At 38.7% G+C, this 20,086-nt stretch overlaps 1 protein-coding gene across 1 annotated transcript; it reads right to left on the reverse strand.

The window, feature by feature from the left end:
* Nucleotides 1-1,300: 1,300 nt before the first annotated feature.
* On the reverse strand, nucleotides 1,301-15,662 carry LOC133367612 (vomeronasal type-2 receptor 26-like). Its single transcript, XM_061591708.1, has 5 exons — nucleotides 15,384-15,662; nucleotides 15,017-15,238; nucleotides 12,782-13,009; nucleotides 3,062-3,188; nucleotides 1,301-2,199 (listed from the first exon to the last, which is right to left on the reverse strand). Exons 1-5 carry the CDS (start codon nucleotides 15,660-15,662, stop codon nucleotides 1,301-1,303), a joined length of 1,755 nt encoding a protein of 584 aa, XP_061447692.1.
* Nucleotides 15,663-20,086: the final 4,424 nt, after the last annotated feature.

Genomic DNA, 20,086 nt, shown 5'->3' on the forward strand with positions numbered 1-20,086 from the left:
GGCAGGACAATCTGAGGGGTGTGTGTGTTGATCCCAATTTGGTGTGGATGCAGTGGCGTACCAAGGGTGGAGTGGTGGGGCAGTCCACCTCGGGTGCAAACAATAAGGGGGTGGCAGCAAACAACAGAGCGACTCCCTTGGGGCTCTGGTGGCTCTTTTCAGCGGCAGAGGCGGGAATGCCTCTCCGGCAGCCCCATGACTAGCTGGCTGGTTGACTGGCTACGAGGAAGGGGGCCGGTGGTGCAGCTCACATCCTGCACCTGCAGGGCTGCACCACAGGCTCCTCCATGGTGCCCTTCACCAAGCACATCTCTGCGCTCCCTCCATTGACCGCCTGGTAGTAGGCAGCCCTCGGGCAGGCAGAGCAAGGCTAGCTCTGGGCTTTGTGCCAGGGCGGGGAGAGCAGGAATGCACCTGGCCCCTCCCTCCAGCCAGGCAGCTGCTTTGGTGGCTGGACTCGTTTGCTACCTGCCCGCCTGTCTGCTCAGCAACACCCCTGGCCACCAGATGATAGGGCTGTTGCACTGCTCCCCGGCCCTGCATGCGAGCGTTCCTGTGGGCGTCTGGCTGGCCATGAGACAACAGCAGAGCAGGCTATGTGGTGCTGCTGGCCTGATGTGGCTGCAGGCCTCTTTCACGTTCCCTGCAAGCAAGCGGGGTGACCTTGACGGCGTGGCCACCACTCGCTACCCTGCCCTCATCACCATTTCCCCGGCACACCCCTAGCCTTGCCTGCTTGCAGCTGCTCCTCAGAAGGCTCCTTCTGCAGCCACTGCAGCCTGCCTGTACCAGCAGGTATGGTGAGGGCCTCCCACTTTGCTTCTGTGGAGCCCCCACACCCAGTGGCAGTCTACTTCTGTGTCACATCTGGCCAGGGCCATTATTATTCATTTCATTTCATGATTACTGCTGAAAATAATTTTGTTGTATAGAGGAGGGGGGTGTTAAAAATGATCCACTCCGGGTGTCAAATACGCTAGGTATCCCACTGTGTGGATGAATATCTACTTCTGTAAATGTCCGCATATCAGTGCTTATTCAAGGCACATTTGATGGGCTGGATTCAATTTTTATCAGAATGGATATACCTTTCAAAGAGAATTAGTTAAAGGTTTATTTTTTTATTTTATAGCAGTGAGGACCCATTACAAATTTAAACCATTTCTAAATTATTTTAGTCATAATAGAAGGAACTTCCTGAATTACAGCTGTCCAACAATGTAATTGTATTCAACTTGATTCTAATTGCAAATAATTATGTATTATAGATAATGTATATACAGAGAAGAATTTGCACCCGTTACTTTTCTCTCCTTCTTAAATGTTCCTTGTTGTTCAGCTCAGGCCTCAGAATAATAATGTAGCATTTAGGAGAGAAAATAGAACCCAATAATCCAGCACTGGAGGACAAGATGGAGAAGATCTCCACAGCTACCATGTGTTTTCCTTTTGTGCTCTGGTATGCTGGAACAAAAGACACCCAAACACTACAAAAGATCAGCATGCTGAAAGTGATAAATTTGGCTTCATTGAAACTGTCAGGTAACTTCCTGGCTAGGAAAGCTATAGTGAAGCTGACAGTTGCCAGGAAGCCCAAATCACCCAAGACACAGTAAAACATGATGGGTGAACCCTCATTACATTCCAGTAGTATTTCCTCATTCATTGAGTGCCTGTCTGCATCTGGAAATGGAGGGGAAGTAATCAGCCAAACCATACAAATGCCTGCTTGAAAGAATGAGCCAGAAAGGACAATAGAATATGCCATTCTTTTCCCCACCCATTTCCTCATCCTGGAACCTGGTTTGGTTACCATGAAGGCCATAAGCACAGTGATAGTTTTGGCCAACACAGAGGAGAGAGCCATAGAGAAGACAAGGCCAAAACCCATTTGTCGGAGGAGGCAAGTCACCTTTCCAGGATGTCCAATGAAGAGCAAGGAACAGAGAAAACATAGAAGGAGGGAGACGAGGAGGATGTAGGTGAGGGTCCTGTTGTTGGCTTTCACTATGGGAGTGTCCTGGTACTTCTTAAATACTCCAATCACTAATACTGTAATCAAAGAGAAAGAAATTGCTGATGTAGTAAAGATGATTCCTAAAAGTTCATTATAAGAGAGATAAGATAAAATCTTGGGAATGCACTGATTTTGGTCGTTGGGATACTGATCTTCTGGGCAATTAATACAGGCATCCATGTCTGAAATAAAGAAAAAAAACCAGAAGCTTAAATATTTGAAGACTTCAAGCAAGGTCTACAAGAAAGAAATCCTATTGCTTGAAGGACGGACCACTTCAATTAAGCAGTTGGTACACACACCCCTGTTCCACCAACACTTAGTCCAAGCCAAATGTGGTTATATATTTTATCGTCTCTTTCAGCTTCTATTTTTTTTATTTTAATGATGTTGATGATTCACACCTCACTAAACTCATTAAGTGGCCATTGTCTCTCATTGTACACACACACATTTGAAATATGGAGGGGGGAAATAAGAGCAACCTGTTTTAAAATGTTGTGGAAAGGACTGTCAGGATAAGGTACATGCAGAACTTTGAACACTTAAAAATATTATCAAAATGCAAATTATAGATAAATATCAGGTCTGGTGTCAACACATGTAATGGGCTAGAATGCCTAAAACAACTGCAGCATTCTCCTCCTTATCCTTGGAGGCTCTTTTCACAGTGCTGAGCTGAGATTGCAGTTGCTAGATGGAGCTGTGCTACTGTCAGCACTGCTGCCTCTTCTTGTTGCTGCCTACCACAACTTTTTCTCTCCAGCTGGACCCTTGTAAGATTGGAGTAGCCAGAAAGCAAGCAAGCAAGCAAGCAAGCAAGCAAGCAAGCATGGGATGTAATTGGCAGAGCTGCCTACTTTGAAAGGGGCACATTTAGCTTTTCCTTTGACACCACTGTGCTCAGCAATGATTAGAAAGTACTGGTGTTTCCATCTTCACACCACCAAAAGTTTCACTTGCTAATTTCTGTATATATAACAGGCAGGCAAGGCTTAATGTTTCTTCTTTGTTGAGAAACCTACTGTCCTTTATTGAGCCTACCCTTTTTGTTAGAGATCATTCCTTCTGGACATGGAACACAATCATAGCAGCAAAATCTCTCTCCTTCTTTCTTTTTTCTGCTGTAGCCGGGATAGCAGTTGTCATTGCAAACAGAAATTGGCTGCATCTGTTCAGAAGCATAAAACGGAGATTACTATTACGAAGATGAGTCTTGAGACTTCCCCGAAGGAGTGCTGGCTGGTGATTGTCTCTGAGTGAGCTGTATCTCAGAGGAAGCTTATTTCAGTTAAAAGCCAGTCAAGAGGAATTTTTGACTGGCGTAAATGTTCTCCAAGATAAAAGGGGAACCGAAGAGATTTTCCACGGAACTCCATCGAGCTGTAGATTGCTAGATTTGATCAGGAATCCCCCTGAGATAAGAAGGCTTTTCTAGCAGCGGAAGACTGAGTCTGGATTTCCAACAGGCTGTGCTGAAAGTAAGCGAGACGTTTTTTTCTTTCTTTTTTAAAAATGTTTTTAACGAGCTAGCCTCCTTCTGTCTAAGTCTTATCAACTAACTTAAATTACTATCGTAAAAGAGACTTGTTTACGAATCGGCAACTCAGAAACTTGGGTGAGTCACACTTTTTTCGTATTATACAAAGCTAAGGAAGAAGGGAGCAATTCAAAGAACCTGCTTTATTTTTTATGACAAACAGCTGGCTTAAAGCTGGAATTACAAAGATTAAACGGATAAGAGGCAACTTATTAGATAAGATGATTTGATTATTTGAAGGAAATATATCTGAGAATATTTTTTTTTATTTTGGATTAATTTTTTTTTGAACGAATCTGCTGTTCGTGTATCTTACTAACTGCTGGATGTTGAGAACTGGATTTGTTTTACATTCCTGAATGTGCTGGAGATAAGAACTGTGTTGGTTAAACAGGCCTGGAATATTAACTTTTTTGTTGCTGGGAGAAGAGAAACTGTTTGCCTCTACATTGGCTAATAATAGAAAAGGGTTTTTTTTTTCAAGAATGACAACTAGGAAAACAGCCAAAGTTTTGGAGCGAAGAGTTTCAATTGATACACAGGGATGGACATGTTCCAGAAAATTATGGAGGGATTTAGTGATTTTAAACAAGAGTTGAAACAAGAGATGAAACGGGACAGACAACAACTTAAAGATGAATTTTGCAATATGAAAAAGGATTTTAAAGATTTACAAGGTCATATTAAAACAGAAGTGGCTGAGATTAAAAATAACATTGGGCAATTAACACAGGATGTAAAAAATGTTAAAGATAAGGTGCAAACCTTAGAGAATAGAATAGATATTACAAATATGGAATTGGAAAAAAATTTGGACTATATTGCTATTATGGAACTTAGAGATAAAGAACATTGCTTGAGATTCCGTGCAATTCCTGAGGAAACAGGTGAAGATATCAGAGAGAAAATTGTTAATGTTTTGGCAAAATCCTTCGACAGGAACGAAGATCGGATGGAATTTGAAATAGACAAAGTTTATAGAATTAATTCCAGATATGCAACAATAAAAAAAATCCCAAGAGATGTGCTTGTTTATTTTTTAAAAAAGAGGACCAGAGATATGGTTTTGCAACATTATTTTAACAATGTCTTCAAAATTGACGGTAAAGAAATACAGGTGATGAAGGAAATTCCTGTTAGGCTTCTACGTAAGAGAAAAGATTACGCTTTCTTCACAGAAAAACTTAAACAATGTAAAATTCAATTTAGATGGGATGTTCCAGAGGGAGTGATTTTTACATTTAGACAACAGAAGTATCGATTAAATACTGTTCAAAAAGCAAGGGATTTCTTGAGAAAAACTTCAAAAGACATGGAAGAAGATAAACTCAAAGATATGGATATAATTCCTGGGAAACAAAGTCAACAGAAACAGGTAGAGGAAGAAAAGGATGATGATGGATCAAAGGGAGCAACAGGCACAGACTTTTCTAAAATACATGCTTAAAAATGGATTACAAATATCTAACTTGGAATATAAATGGAGCTAATTCGTCGCAGAAGAGAAAGAAAGTATTTCATTATTTGAAAAAAATAAAATTGGATATAATTTGTTTACAAGAAACTCATATTAAGAAGAAAGATTCTAAATATTTAATTTGTAAAAATTTTGGGTGAAGAATTTATTTCGGCAGGATTCAAAAAAAAATGGTGTGGTTCTTTATATTAATTCACAATTGTCTCCTAAATTGATATTATTGGATGATAGTGGCAGATTTGTGGGAGTTGAAATCACCATTCAGGGTACAAAAATTTTGATAGTGGGCATTTATGCTCCTAATGAAGATAAAACAAGGTTTTATACTGGACTTATGGAAAAACTATCAGAGTTTGCATATGATCATTGGTGTGTCGTGGGTGATTGGAATGGGGTAATTTCACCAAAAATGGATAGACTTTCTGAGAAAAATATTAAAGAGACACAGGGCAAATTGCCGAAGATCTGTTTCGAATTGATGGAAAATTTAGAATTGGTGGATGCTTGGAGATATATAAATGACAATGCAAAGGAATTTACTTACTTTTCAGAAAGACATAAAACATTTTCGAGGATTGATATGATTTGGATGTCTAAAAATTTAGTGAAAGATATTTCCAAGATGGATGTGTTACCAAAAACCTTTTCGGATCATAATCCAGTGATATTGACTTTAAAAAAAAAAATCTTGGATTTAGATGGAGACTAAATGAATCTTTATTACAGAATGATAAAATAGTGCAGGAATGTAAGAAGAAATTAAAAGAGTTTTTTGAACACAATTTACATAAAGGAACAGATGAAAATATTGTTTGGGATACAAGTAAAGCATTTATGAGGGGATATTTTATTAAATGTAATTCTGAATTAAAAAAGAAGAAACAACAGAAAATGCAATTGATCTTGGAAGAAATAAAACAAAAAGAGGAAGAATTGAAAAAGAATCCAACTAAAGCTTCTACTGTAAATCAAATTAAAATGTTACAGAAACAAGTGTCAATGTTGACAGTTAGAGAAATTGAAAGGAAATTAAATTTTGCTAAACAAAGGACTTTTGAATTTGCAAATAAACCGGGGAAATTGCTAGCATATAAATTAAGAAAAGAACGACAAAAAAATCTTATTTTAAAGATACAAGAAGGAGATGAGATGTTGACAGACAATTTAAAAATCCAAAGGGTTTTCCATCAATATTATTCAACTTTGTACAAGTGTCAGGAAATTCCCTCAGAAAAAATAGAAGAGTATATATCCAAACAGAATTTGCCCAAAATTACAGATCTTCAGAGACAAGCTATTAATGGTCCTATTACATCAAGAGAAATATCTGAGGCTATAAGTAAAGTTAAATTAGGAAAGGTGCCAGGACCGGATGGACTATCAGCAATGTATTACAAATGCTTGGAGGAGGAACTTTTACTACCTTTACAGTATACAATGAATTCTATTTTACAAGAGGGGAAGATACCGGATAGTTGGAAAAATGCCAATATAACATTAATACCTAAAGAGGAGCAGGATTTAACTAAAACAAAAAATTATCGGCCAATATCTTTACTGAATAATGACTATAAAATGTTTACAATGATTTTGGCTGAAAGAATGAAAATAATATTGCAACAATTTATTCAGGAAGATCAAGCGGGGTTTTTACCTAAAAGACAATTACGTGATAACGTCAGGAATGTTTTGAATGTGTTGGAATATCTAGAACAACGAAATGACATACAAGCTGCTTTGATTTTCTTGGATGCTGAGAAAGCATTTGATAATTTGAATTGGAAATTTATGTTTAAGGTTCTAGAGCAAATGGACTTTGGAGATAATTTTATAAAATGGATCAGATCGATTTATACATCACAGAAGGCACAGATAATTGTCAATGGGGATTTAACGGACTCATGTGAAATGCAAAAGGGTACAAGACAGGGATGTCCATTGTCCCCCCTTCTATTTATTCTGGTTTTAGAAGTGCTGCTTAGAGATATAAGGCAAGACAAAAGGATTTCGGGAATAAAGATAAAAAAAGAGGAATATAAATTGAGAGCATTTGCTGATGACTTGATAATTGTATTAGAAAATCCCTTGGAAGGAATCAAAGTATTGATGGATAAATTAGAAGAATTTGGACCATTAGCAGGATTTAAGATCAATAATCAAAAAACAAAGATGCTGGTGAAAAATTTATCTTTAAGAGATCAAAAAGAATTAATGGAGAAGATAGATTTTAAAATAGAAGAAAAGGTGAAATATTTAGGTATCATTATGACAAATAAAAATTCAAAGTTGTTTCATAATAATTATGAAAAACTATGGACAGAGATTAAGAAAGATTTGTTAAAATGGGATAAATTACAGTTGTCATTAATGGGTAGAATATCTGTAGTAAAAATGAATGTATTGCCGAGAATGATGTTTCTATTTCAAACAATACCTGTCATATCCTCTGATCTACCTTTCAAACAATGGCAAAAAGATATTTCTAAATTTGTTTGGCAGGGGAAAAAACCAAGAGTTAAATTTAAATTATTACAAGACGCCAAAGAAAGAGGAGGACTGGGATTACCAAATTTGAGACTTTATTTTGCTGCTTGTTGCTTAGTCTGGATAAAGGAATGGATTTTATTGAGGAATAAAAGATTATTGGATTTGGAGGGTCACAACCTGAAGTGGGGATGGCATGGATATCTATGGTATGATAAAGTAAAAGTTAATGTGGATTTTAATAATCATTTTATAAGATGTCCTTTGTTGAATATATGGAATAAATACAAAACAAGGTTTTTTTCAAAAATACCACTATGTGTTTCAAGTCAAGAAGCATTTTATAGAAGAGAAATGGCTGGAAAAGAGAAATGGTTAACTTACCAAGAACTATTAGAAAATGTGCATGGTGAATATATAATGAAAGAGAGAGAAAAACTAATAAAGGAAGGATATAGTTCACAATGGTTTGCCTATTTACAATTGTTAGAAAGATTTAAAATGGACAAGAAAATGTATGGGTTTGAAATAAATAAATCTGATTTTGAAATAGGTTTGTGTACAAATGATGAATGCATAATTGCAAAAATGTATAAATTTTTATTAAAAATGGACATGGAAGAAGAACAAGTAAAAGAGTGTATGGTGAAGTGGGCAAAAAAATTTGGTTATAATATACAAATGGATCAATGGGAAAATATGTGGAAAAAAGGTTTGAAATTTACATTATGCTATAATCTTAAAGAAATTTTTTATAAAATGATGTATCGTTGGTATATGACTCCAGAAAAGTTGTCAAAAATGTATAGTAATGTTTCTAATGTATGTTGGAAATGTAAACAACAAGAAGGATGTTTTTATCATATGTGGTGGTTGTGTAAACAGGCAAAATTATTTTGGGCACAGATAGGTAGGATGATGCAAAAAATCTTAAAGATAAATATTCAGTCAAAACCAGAATTTTTTTTATTGGGTTTTCTGGATAAACAAAAGGAAAAGAAATATGGAATAATATTATATATGATCACGGCAGCAAGATTACTATATGCACAAAAGTGGAAAATGGAATCGATACCAACAATGGAAGAATGGCTATTGAAATTAATGGACTTAGTTGAGATGGACAAATTGACATGTTTTATTAGAGAAAAAATGACAGATACATTTCTTAAGGAATGGAAGCCTCTTTTGGACTTTTTGTTGAAAGAAAAAAATGAAATGATGATAATGGGATTTGACGATTAATTAAGATAGACTTTGGAAAAAAGTGAATTTCGTATGTTCTAGGAGACAGGTTTGATATATATTATATACTTATAGCTGATCTGTAACAAATCGGAAGTCAAGTTTTTCTTTTTCTTTTATTTTTTTCTGTTGTATTGTTTTTGTTGTATTTGTATTTGTTTATATAAAAATTTGAATAATAAAAAAAAATATTATTAACAAAGAAGATGAGTCTTGACATTGTCCCATCTCCAAGGAGTGGCTGAGGACACGAAATGGAGATATCACCCAAGCTTACTCTGTGTCCCTTGTATGAAGTAGGTTGTTAGCACTTCCTTGAATTATGATGGAGAAAAAAAGCATTCCAGGTGTCATGAATTACTGATACACATATTATGAATGGTGACCATCAAAATGCTTTACTTTTCTCCTATTAAATATACATACATGTTTCAGGAAACTGACAGCCATGGAAGCCTGTCCTTGAGCCTGGTGGCAGTATTAATGAATGCCAGATGGATTCATAATAAGCCATCACTAATCTGTGACCTGACTAAGGATGAATGGCCAACCTGGCAGTCATCACTGAGACCTGATGGATGAGGTGGGTGGGCCAAGTATGACCTAGCTCTGTCCCTTCAGGTATTCAGTGCAATATGAACACAGGGTGAAGGGCTCTGTATGTCTGTGTGTGTGTGTGTTGTCATCCAAAGGAATTTGCTCTGCTATACCAGAATACCAATTTACCATGAAATTGGAGCAGAAGATTTGCACTTGGTTGTGGGGGCTGGGGGATCTGCATGCATTGTGAATGGATTGCTCCAGCAGCTGTGGAATAGAATGGAACACTATGATCAAGAGCATTCTTGATCATGGTTTAAGCAGGTCTGAATGTCTGCTTTAAGGGCAGAAATGTCTCTGTATGTATGGTGCCCATGCTGGAACATGAGAACAAGTTTTGAAAAGATATTAGTCAAACTGATATCATGAAACACCTTGGTGTTTCTTCTTGAAATGAAAGGCATCATCATCCACACCAGAGTGAAGATGATCCAAGGATCATTATCAACTCTAAATAACTTTCAGGACACCCCCTATAACCTGATAAGGTAGAATTTAAAGGAACAAAACAGAGCTGGAAACAGTTTCTAGGATATTGAGGAACAGAGATAAGTTGCAGTTTCTTCTCTGGACTCCATCTTAGCTTCATTACTTTTCTACACATACAGGCTTTTAAAATGTCTTTTGGGACTATAATTTATATCCTCTCTGGAACACACATACTCAGAGAAGAAATCTTTGTTTTTAGATTTCATTTTTGCTGCTTTAAATAATTTGTACTGGTTTAAGTTTTTCTGGACTGAGTTTTGCACATACAATTCAAACAGCTCTAATTATTTTGTTCCCTAGGTGAGGTTCAGACTTCACTAATTTATTATAAAACATTTTTCTTTATTCTAAATGGACTAATATTTTTTTTGGTTTTTTCCTGAATCCTATATCCTGAAAACCAGATTCATCTCTCATAACATGCATCTAAGACCACAGGAACCTGTTTCCAGGAATTTCACTCTGGATTAGTAAATATATTCTTCTTTGAAACTAAAAGACCATGTATTTGGGACAGCTGGGAATGTAATAAACTTTAACTAGAGGGCTGGTGGAGTTTAGATGGGTCAATGTATTATTCAGCAATGGTTAAGTTGTGGTTCATTTTAATCTTGCATACTGTTCTTCTGAGTAGAGTTTAAAAGTTAAGTTGAATATTCATGTTTTGTTTTTCCTTATAATCATTATTTGCATATACTTATTTCAACCTTCCCCAAGATGTATTCATGTATAATCTGCTTTTTATTTCTGTTTCATATTATTACGCTCATATCTTTCATAAACTAAGATGCATTCACTGGTCTTCTGCTGAAGTATCTTAAAATAAATATTTCCAAACAGGTTGTAGCCTTTTGAGTTCTGTTTCTTCACCAAACTCTTGTTTGTTGGAGCACTTCAGCACCTCATTTCCATCTGATTTTGGGCCAAAGAGACAGAGTGGGGAAGTTTGAGGATAAAGTTGCTCATATCCATGCTAACCTGGATGCCACAATGATGGCCTAGTGAAGGTGTCTAGTGTGCCATCGAGTCTGGTCAGGGATCAGGTTCAGTTAATGAGGCCTAAGGATGTGGACAAGATACATGAATGTGTTTGGCCTACCACCTGTGCTATTCATCCTTCTCATTCTTAGCTGGTGAGGTCTACCTGGAGAATTAACAGAGTGTGTCAAAGGAATGGTTAGTGTTTCTTTGTAAGATATGGTTGTACTGGTTGCATTGAGAGCCAGTGTGGTGTAGTGGTTAGAGTGTCAGACTGGGACCTGGAGTACCAGGGTTCAAATCCCCTCTCAGCCATGAAGTTTACTGGGGGTCCTTGGACCTGTCCTTTTCTCAGCCAAACCTATCTCACAGGGTTGTTGTGCAGATAAAAGTGGCAGGGGAGAGAGCCATGTTTTTATGTCATCTCGAGCTCTTTGGAAGAAAGGTGGCATATAAATGTAATAATAAATAAACAAATAAGGCGGTGTTGTGGCACACACACCCCAGACCCTCCCTGAACCTAGAATATTATGAAAACTATCACCCAGTTACAAGTAACTCATTTTGGGTCAAGGTACTCAAGATAATATTACTGGTTCAGCTTCAGATGTTCTTGGAAGAAGGTGATTTTCTTGGCTCATTTCAATCTGACTTCAGTCTGGTTTTGTTACCATACTGATTTTAGTCACTCTGATGGATGACCTGTGTCGAGAGTGGTGGGGTTGGAACCCTGTTGGTTCTTCTAGATTCTTAGATTATGTTTCAAACTGGAGGATCATTTCCAGAACACAGCATTGGCAGTGCCTGTTCATCTGCATGACAGACATGCTACAGGATCCCTCAAGGCTCCATTCTATTTCCCCATTTTTTTATCAGGTGATTTTGGCATGATGGCATCAATATGCAGATGGCACTTAGCTCTAGTTCTTCCTGCCAGCTGGATCAGCTTAAACTGGGCAGTCTGGAGACCCTTACCCTTTGGATGACAATCAATAAACTAAAACTGAATCCTGACAAGACAGAGGTACTGTGGGTTGGTTGTTCCCAGGTCCAGAAAGCAGAAAGACAGCCTGTTCTACATGGGGTTGCACTCTCCTGAAGAATCATGTGTGGTCTGGAAGTACTCCTAGCTTCTGCTCTGTCATTGGAGGCTGAAGTGGCCTTAATGGTGCAGATTGCCTTTTTCCAGCTATGTCTGAAACACCAGCTCTGGCTGTTCTTGGAGAGGGATGGCCTGTCCCTATTAATCTATGCATTAGTCACCTTCCAGTTGGATTACTGCAAATCACTCTATATTAGGCTGTCCTTGAAGATGGTGCTAGTGCAAAGTGGGACAGCTGGGCTGTTAATGGGTCCACCTGCATGGGACTATATAAAATCTGACCTCACAGAACTGCACTGGATGCCAGTTTGTCAATAGGTCCAATTAAATGTTTTAGTTCTAATATATAAATCCCAAAATTAATTTAGGACCTGGGCATCTGAACAAGTGTTTCTCTCTGTATAATCCTGCCTGGTTCTTTGGTCAGCTGGGGTGACTCTTCTATCAGTGCCATCATTAACAAATATCTGGTGATCTATGACCTACCAGAGGAAATTCTTGATAATAGCACCCCAGTTATAAAAAAATATCCCCTCTGAGCTTTGTTTTTGCCTATCTTATCTATTCTTCAGTGTAAGTGAAGACTTTTCTCTTCTGCTAAGCCTTCTGACTTTGTTATGCGCAGCCTTAATTTTCTCCAGGATCAGTGGAATGTTCAGGTAAAGAAGACCAATCTGATATCAACATTATTTCATAACACAGAAAAGGTAATATTGTATTGTGCTTTTAAAAATACAGTGCTATCTGGTATGATTCAGCACCATGAGATTTCCAGAACTCTGAACTGTCCAAAATGGATTTTTCCACAATAATAATTCATTCATTTGAGAATCTGCTGACATCTCTCACCTGATTAAAGCTTCTGTGCCACAAAATGTGATTATCATGAAGAGTCAACTCTTTGCCTAATGGAGCATGAGGTTCCAGTCGTCCAACTTTTACTCTAACAAAAGAGTTGTTTGGGAAAGTAACCCAGTTTGTAACATCAAAATCTGCTAATAATTGTCCATTTTCACCAAAACTCACAGTGTCTCCAGCACTGTTGTTGAAGAAGGCGCACTTTAGAAAGTGATGGAGCTATGTTGAAAAATAAAATGAATATAAGAGACAACAGGATGTTGAAAATGCTTCAAGGAGTTTAATGAAGTACAGATTTAATCTAAATCTGGGCTGTTCTTGTTTCAGAGTGTTCATGCAGTGATCTTACCTTGCTAACGTATTATTTTCCTTATTTTTTATTCCAAAATGTTGGCAAATTTTGTCTGTGTAACTTACCCCTGCTACAAGCTTCATTCAGGAGCAGGGCTACTGTTGGCTGAGCTGGCCTGAGCCTAGCAGAGGGAAAACATGGCTGTAAAATAGTGTTTGATTTACACCATTCTTTTTGCCACACTAGGTGGCCATGTGATGTGACTGAGCTGAACAGGATTAAAATCCAGGGGAAGACCTCCCCCAGTCCTGCCCTTTTTCTGAGCTTCTCTGAGTTATGACAGTGTAGCCCAGTGGAGTTAGGAACCAGCCAGCTGAGCCAGAGATCCACCAGATCCTAACTCACTCACTCCGGAAGCTTTTGGGTTTGGATTGTGGCCTAAGATATAATCCTCACTTAGTATTGTAAACAAGATTTTGAATATTCACAATGCTTAGTAAGGATTATATCTGGAAGAACTGGTGCCCTGTTTTTTTTGGGGGGAAAGCTCTTTATTTCAGGATTTCTAAACCACTCTACATTCACAGAATACTTCAGTGGTATGCAGAAACAGAATATTAATCCTAATGCAAATCATCTATCATAAAACAGCATTTAAACATAAAAACCGTTAAACCATTTTTTTAAAAAAACCAACTGTGAATTCTTCTAGAGGCTTCACATATCAAATTCTAACCTTGATCCTTGAATACTTGTCCAGATGGATTTGTTGTGACTACAGGTTTCTTGTTCATTGTGGGAGAGCTTAGGGTGCAATCCAAAAGACTTAGGGTGCAATCCAAAATCAATATCTGCCAGGATGAGTGAGGATCTAGTGGATCTCCAACTCAGCCAGCTGGTTTCCTGCTCAGCTGGGCTACACCACTTGCTCTGCTCGGCTCAGCTGGGATTTGACCAGCTGAGCCAAGACTGGTGTAACTAATGCTGGCATAAGTCACAAGAACTGGGTGTTCTGGGGACTGCTGAGGGCAGGAAGGGGGCTAGGACCTATACTGGAACCTAACTCCATTCAGCATTGTCACATTACCTGGAGACTCAGATGAACTTAGATCAGTGTAACTCAAACTCTAGTTTATAGGCTTGGTTTCTGTCTGACCAGCTTGGTTCTGCTCAGCCAGGAATGGTCCCAATATGAACAGGGTTTGGATTTGATGTCCTTTATACTGCATAAACTTAAGCCACCATAAACTACTCCAGCTTCCATGACTCAGGATTGCGCCCTTAGAAGGGAGAATTGATTTTTCCTTTGTTTCATATTCTAGATCATTTAAAACAAAAATAAAGCACTGAAGTGTAATTACCAGCCATGGCTGCATAATCTGAAACCCCACTGTCCCTCCTTGTAGCAATCTTCTATGTTTGGCGATGGATATGTGCATGGTAAGCAGTGCATGTGCTACAGCATAAACAGCGTTGTAAATATTGTAGCTATGGCTAATCATATTCATTTCAAAGAAAGTGTGAGGAAGACTCTCTAACTTCTCCTCACCAGTGCAGAATTTGCTGGTCTCCACATTCACATTGAACATTTTCAAGGAACAGCTGAACGCTTGCTCCCAGAAATTCTGAATAAAATGATCTTCTTTTGCCCAGAAAGGCTTTATATTGTGTACAAATTGTTGGAATCCCAGTGGCTGATTTGAGTGAACTGTGACAGATATAGCACCTTGGAAATGCTGGATGTCCCACAAACTTTGAATAGACAGTGATTCAAAATCCCATTGGGATGTAACAATCCACACTTTAGCCAGAGGTGGTAATGACAAAAATGGTGCACAAAACAGCATCAGCCGTAGATCATGCCAGGATGGAAATTCTCCATATACAAAACATGCAGTGGCTTTTCTTTCCATGAGAACTAGATAATTATCTACCTGCCCTACTATGAAGTCCGTAAAATCATCCAAATAAGACCGTTTTGGTAGTCTAAGAATGAATGCATAACAGATGCTGTTCTGGGTAAGTAATGGTACAATGGCCTGTAGAAACCTGTCCCCATAGTCATCATCCACAGCCAAGAGCCTAATCCATGTCCATCCAAAATTCTGAAGTAACCGGACAATTCCAATGTACTGATAGGCTTCATCAGGGACCATCTGGTACAAAAATGGGAATAAACTTTTGTGACCATGTGATGGGGAAAATGATCCATAAGTGAGCTGAAATAAAATGTATAGCTGTTAATCTGATGGATGAAAATCAAATGCTACCCTATGTACCATGGAGTTTCCAATGGCCTACCTGTGAAACCTTGTAGACAGCAAAAATGTTGGCCATAATGGCAGAGACCTCAGTCATAAGCCCTCCAATACAAGCAACTAGTTTTTTCTGAGCAACACAGATAAAATTTGGGACATGCCTATTCTGTCTGCAAAGCAGGTTCAAGGTGTCCTTGTAAGTCATCTTTGCAATGTAGTAGTTGTTGAGAATATGGAAGCCCAGAGTGATGTTCAGTAAGAGTTTGGGATTCTCGTTGATCTCCTTTATAGCAAATGCCAAGGCCAGGATATGCTGGTACATCTTTGGAACGTAACTGCAATGAGAGTTGCCAGTCAACAAAATACCAGGGAGTGCATTTTTACTCACCAGCACTGCAACCATCATCACCACCTCCGTGACATGTTTTTTAAGACTGAGGTCCAGTTAAAATTAATGCTGTGTCAAAATCTGTCTTTTTTTGTTTTGTTTTTCTGAAAAAAGGATTGCATTTTTGTGCCTTTTTTCTCAGGGCAATTTAGAATATCAGTGTGCGAAGTTGTGAGCTTACTTTATCATTGCAACCTGACTGAAGGTACTGTTTATGTGTGTGTTTTCCCTTTTCAGTAATCATTTCTTCAGCAATTTTCATTCTCCCTGGATGTCCATGCTTCCATATATTTTTTTCAAAAAAAGTCCCATGAGGAAGTTACCTCATGATGTCTTTCCCTGGCCTTAAGTGAAGTGGGGATGTCTGGAAGGCTGCAGAGTGCAGACCACTGGTGAGATGATTTGTAGAATGAAAAGGAGGACACACAGAAACACCCTTCAGCTACCTTCAAAATAAGGTAACGTAAGCATGAGAAAAAACCTGCATCCACCCACCCACCCAGTTTTAAAAACATGCATACCCCCCCCACAGAAATTCACTATCCCCTTTTCTAATTTTTGTGTGCTATTTCCTTGCACACAAATTAATGGAAATGTTTTGACGTGGGGCAATAGGAGAAATGTTTAGCGTGGCACTACTTTGAACCATACAGAAGTACAAAGTGAAGATGATACAAGAGACACAGTGTTATCAGGTCCTCTTGGACTAAATGCCAAAGAAAAATACATCAAAGACAGGCTACTCTTTCATAAAAAAGAAGCCTCTAAATGTCTTCAATTATTTATGATCCTTGCTGTGTTAAAAGACTGCTTCTAACAGCCACTTGAATCAGTGAGATGCATCCAATGTTAGTCCTGCTCAGAGCAGAACCATTGAAATTAAGGTACCCAAGTTAGCCATGTATATTAATTACAATTCACTAATAGGCAAAAAAACTTGTGGTTGAAGAATGTACCTATAGCCCACAGATATTTCTATCAAACTTTAAAAAGCAGGGAAATTTGCAGCTATAGTGAATGCACCAGGAAAGTAGGAGACTTGACCTCCTCTCTGAGATATTGGACTGCCCTACAAATTTGTCAAAATGCAAAAACAATTTGGGTTGGTCTTTCTCAGTCCAATGCACTTCTCGTGCAGCTTGGAAGAATTTGGTAACGTGCCTCTGAGGAGGAGATTGGAGGGGGGAGAGGGGATTGGAGGGTAAGGGTAAGGAAGGGGCATGAGGGAAGGGATAGGAGGGAGGAGAAGGGAGGGTAAGCTTGATTAGTCGTATACTTTTTTGAGTTCAGTGGAATTTATTTCTGTTTGAAAATGGAAATGGACTGCCCTCAAGTCAATCCTGATTTATGGCGACCCTATGAATAGTGGTGTTGTTTTTTTTGGTATTCAGAGGTGGTTTTACCACTGCCTTCCTCTGAGGCTGAGAGGCAGTGACTCTCCCAAGGTGAGCTTCATGGCTGTGGGGGGATTCGAACCATGGTCTCCCAGGTTGTAGTCCAACACTGACCTAGGGGAGGGGCAGGGAGAGGAGGAGGAGGGGGAGGGGAGGAGATTCGGTGGGTGAGCACTGGGCAGAAGGGAAGGACATTTCCTTTCCAAAAGGAAAACTTTTTGAAAGTATCACTGCTTTTCAGTGTTTTCCCCACCTTTTTATTCTACAGTAGGCACATGTAACCTCCCACCTAAATTTAAACCAAAGCTGTCCCTGGCCATATCCACACCAGACCTTTATTTTACATTGGACAGTCATGGCTTCTCCCAAAGAATCCTGGAAAGTGTAGTTAGTGAAGGGGGCTGAGAGTTGCTAGAAGATGCCCTGGTCCCCTCATAGAGCTTCAGTCAGAGAGGCGGACTGTTAAACCACTCTGCCCACTGGAGCTCTGTCATGGGAATAGGAGTCTCCTCTCAGCACCCTTCACAAACAACACTTCCCAGGATTCTCTGAGGGAAGCAAATCAAAGTGGCCCCCTGATTCGGCAAGCCCAGCAGCTGTTAGTCTGGCTTTTAGAACACTGACAGTTGGTTCTTACTGAGCATGCCCAACATTATCATTCAGTTCAATGCAAAATCTATTAAATTAATTAAAAATCAGCCAGGCATTTTTCTAACTTTTAAAGTGCAAAAGATGGAGGTCAGAATATGGGGCAAGGTCAGCAACAGGATTATAGGTACTCTGTGAACATGTCTGATTTTAAGGAAGTTCAATAGATTAGGAGAAGTCTGAGAGAAAAAAGTTCAAAAGGGCTCTGGGTTTTCTCTCTCTCTCTTTAGACTTTGAACTCTCGATTATTTCTATTTAGTTTATCACCATGAAAATTGAGAGGGTTGTTTCTGAGTTCAGGACTATATGTTTTGTAAGATTTTGTTTTGAAATGAGTTTAGGGGAAGCATCAGAATGGCATGGGGGTATCTTCCATTTAACAGTGCAGAAAGTAAAAATCCACACTGGCTGTAGTACATAGCCACTCTCTTGGCTCTATAATATTTTTACTCTGAGTTGGACTAATAGTAGACACAGCCCATTATCTTTAACAACAGAAACTATGCACCCCACCCCCCCAAAAATCATTTGTATTATATATTTTGTTTCTGAACCTTTTTATGAAAAATCTAAATCTTAAGAGACAGGACAGTGAGACTCTCTTTCTACAACTTACTGTATGTCTCATTGGATACTCTGTATACTTGTTGCTCAAAATCCTTTGGTTCAATAGCTATAGAATAAATGAAATAACTTTACAAAAATATTTTCCATTTGGAGACAACCATCAGAGGCAACAGGGCAACAGAAGCTGCCTCCAGATTGATTCACACTTTGTTTTGTTTTTTAGTTGTGCAGGTAAAATATCGTAGTGCTGAGCTGAACAAGAATTGGTGACAGACTTGCATTTGTAAGGTCATGCTTTCCACAGCAGACCCAAGTCTGTGTCTGTATAATACAAGGGTGGGAAGCCCATCAGGCCTCCCTTTTTGGTCCATGAGGCCATTGTGGCTAGGCCCACCTGCCCTACGCCTGGCATCATACATGATGATTTGTACTCACAATGCTGTTGAGGCAGTCATATGCAATCCCCCTTTTTAATACCACAAATGTTTTGATTTATTTTTGTTCTTCTTTTGTTGTGCCATAGCTCCTCTGGACAGCAATAAAGTCATAGTTTTGTGGAAGCATTGCAGAACAACGAACAAAGCCAAATAAATGCACTATTATTGTGTCAGAAACGTTGCAGAATACATTACCAATAAAATACCAATCTAGAGGACCCTTTGACAGATGGTTACAGAAAAAAGGGAAAAAAGAAAGCTTTCCGTACATATATTCATCAGTCAACATCTCTGTGGGCTGTCCTGTGAAAGAGAGGATGTCGTGAAAGAAAGAGACTTGAGAGACAATTGCCCCAATGATAAAGTTGCCCGGCTGATAAAACTGATGAGTTATAGGAAGCAGATCATCAGATATGGTGCAATTAATAGAATGTTTCTTGCATGCAGCTCGAAACAACAGTCCAAGTAATAACATTGCCACCACCACCAACCGAATGCCAAATGTTCCCATCCCAACTTCAGAGTCTCCTGTTTATTTCTTTGGGTCCTCACTTTCTCTTCACAGGTTTAAGTACTGTGTTTTTTGAACTCAGTCTGAATTGGCATTAAAAAAAATCTTAAAGACAGTTGTCACAAATCTCAAAGAGTTTACCTCTGATTGCAACAAAAATGGAACATTGAGACTTCTCTCTTTCTCTCTCTCCAAACCCTACGACATTAAAGAGAGAAGGGTACTGGCAAACGTGAACTCCAAATAGTTTGAAAGTATTATCCAAAAATGATAAGATAATAGCAATTTCTCTCCACCCCTGCTTCTGCTTCCTTCCCCCTCTCTTCCCTCCCTCACTGTGCAGAACTTAATACCTCTTTTATGAGTTACAGTTTTCCATTTCTCAGATTAAAAAACCTTGAATCAATGATGAACTGGGTGGTGGTGGTGGTGGTTAAAACGTAGGAATTAGCTGGGGGTAAGATATCCTAAAAAATAAAGAGGGAATTAGCATAAGAAAGACTGGCATAAATTAGTCCATTGCTGAAATCAGTTCTGAACAGTATGTGGTTTTTATATACATATTTCAGCCATGACTGTAGTTGATCTTGTTACTGTTTATCCTTAGCAGCAGGAAGGAAGATAGCAAGTAATTTTGAAAATGACAGGGGAGATAATCATGTCCCCCGGAGTCTTGGGATTTACTGTGGCAGCACTTGATAAGATATTTGGGAATGGATGGGGGGGGTGTTTGTGTCTGTGTGGAGTGAGCTTTACAAGTAGGGTAGGAAAATCTTCAAAACCATATATAGTACATTTAGC

The sequence above is a fragment of the Rhineura floridana genome, chromosome 11 (genome assembly GCF_030035675.1).
Source record: "Rhineura floridana isolate rRhiFlo1 chromosome 11, rRhiFlo1.hap2, whole genome shotgun sequence".
NCBI lineage: Eukaryota > Metazoa > Chordata > Lepidosauria > Squamata > Rhineuridae > Rhineura > Rhineura floridana.